General features: G+C 37.3%; 1 protein-coding gene across 2 annotated transcripts in view; it reads right to left on the bottom strand.

Moving 5' to 3' along the window:
* Positions 1–435: 435 nt before the first annotated feature.
* The window catches only part of LOC108629554 (FERM domain-containing protein 3-like), a 13,241-nt gene continuing 11,875 nt past the window's right edge, over positions 436–1,801 (bottom strand). For both annotated transcript variants that reach the window (XM_026817400.1, XM_026817401.1), the window contains one exon: positions 436–543. In XM_026817400.1, coding sequence (XP_026673201.1) covers positions 451–543 — 93 coding nt within the window. In that variant the 3' untranslated portion in view covers positions 436–450. The remainder of the gene's footprint in view (positions 544–1,801) is intronic.

The following is a 1,801-nucleotide window of genomic DNA, read 5'->3' as shown; positions in this document are numbered from 1 at the left end:
ATTCATTTTTTTTTTAATTTTGACTTAGACCACTTTCATAATTATGGGCACAAATGATACGATAAGTGCGATCTTTTCGATTCCAACAACTTCACACTTATCGAAGGAATGATCATACTTGTGTGTCCTTTTAAGAGAGTTTACTTGATAACTGAATGAATGCTAAGATATAGCTAAAATTTTATATGGGCTTTCGTTTGCATATAAAATGGTTTGTGTAAAAATTTCAAGGCGTTATTTATTTCAGCGTATTTCATAGCGTTTTAAAAATTTGTGCATTTTACACAGACCATTACTATGTTCCCTGAAAGAAATTGTCAAAAGTAAAGTGAAGTTTTTCTAGCCGCTTGAGTGGTCAACTCCCTGATCTCTTAAAACCTACGATCCTATTTCAAAGAGAAAATGTAATATGCGACACATGAATACAAAACAGCTGTATAGTCCTGATACTTACGTGAAAAATAACATTTGCTCGATGGCGCATCTCCATACGTGGCGGCAGTTTGATCCCGTGGGACATTTATATCCGACAGTGTGCTTTTTCTAAAAATAAAAAGTATTATACTGAGAAATGCTGCCACATTACTTTACAATAGAATTTACCAAACACTACAATATTAAAAATGAGAAGTGAAATGATTTATTCACATTCTCAATGAAAGTTATTCAGTAATATTTAAGTTTGATAAATAAGGTAAATGGCCCAATTTCTACACAGTGATTTATTTTAAGATCAAATATAATGGTGAATCGCTTTGGGGGTGTAGCGAGGATTCTTGATGCAACGAAAATTAATTAGTTGCATCTATTCAAATGAATTGTACACACGCAAAAGGCCAATACATTTAAATCTATTTATTCAAATATATTTGGCACCAAACACATAATTCATACACAAACTAATGACGGAAGGTTGTACTGAAGCGCAGGTCTGCAATATTGTTAATTATTCGTATTTGCTCTTGGACAGTTCTCAAGATGTTTTTCACAGAAGTCGAATCTAGTTCTCTTTTTTGCGCGTACAACATCGAAACTTAATTAAATAGTTACGTGAATAGAAAGTGGAATATTTACCTCATTAATATAGAATTCTTATCGATTCAAGTTCTTAATTTCATGTAACATGTAACAACTTCCAAAAAGTAATAAATTTTTCAATAGTTGATGCAACAACTGAATTTCCATTGAGATGTTAAAAGAACGATCGATCAGCTTAATAGCCCGGGCGCTTGTAACACAAAAAATGGAACAATTTTTTACAGTCTGCCATTGATAGGGGAAATATATACAGCCACAAGCTGTAGATAGATGTACTTAAAAATGATCGTTACGTGTTAATGTATACTTAAACATTAACTTTAGTTAGCAAAAAGGAAGTATTTTCTCGAAACAATTTTTTACAGTCTGCATGGCACGGCGCGATCCGGCACACATCCGGCGCGATCCGGCACACATCCGGCGGGATCCGGCACACGTCCGCGCCGGATGTTTGTCGTGCCGTGCCGGATCCCGCCGGATGTGTGTCTGATCGCGCCGGATATGTGTCGGATTCTGCCGGACTTGTGCCGGATCGCGCCGGCCTTGTGTCGGATTCTGCCGGACATATGCCGGATCCCGCCGGATGTGTGCCGGATCGCGCCGGATGTGTGCCGGATCGCGCCGTGCCATGCAGACTGTAAAAAGTTGTTTCGAGAAACTACTTTCTTTTTGCTAACTAAAGTTAATGTTTAAGTATGCATTAACACGTAACGATCATTTTTAAGTACATCTATCTACAGCTTGTGGCTGTATATATTTCCCC

The sequence above is a fragment of the Ceratina calcarata genome, unplaced genomic scaffold (assembly GCF_001652005.2).
Source record: "Ceratina calcarata isolate Rehan_Ccalc_2016 unplaced genomic scaffold, ASM165200v1 scaffold574.2, whole genome shotgun sequence".
NCBI lineage: Eukaryota > Metazoa > Arthropoda > Insecta > Hymenoptera > Apidae > Ceratina > Ceratina calcarata.
This window is presented reverse-complemented; position numbering and strand designations above follow the sequence as displayed.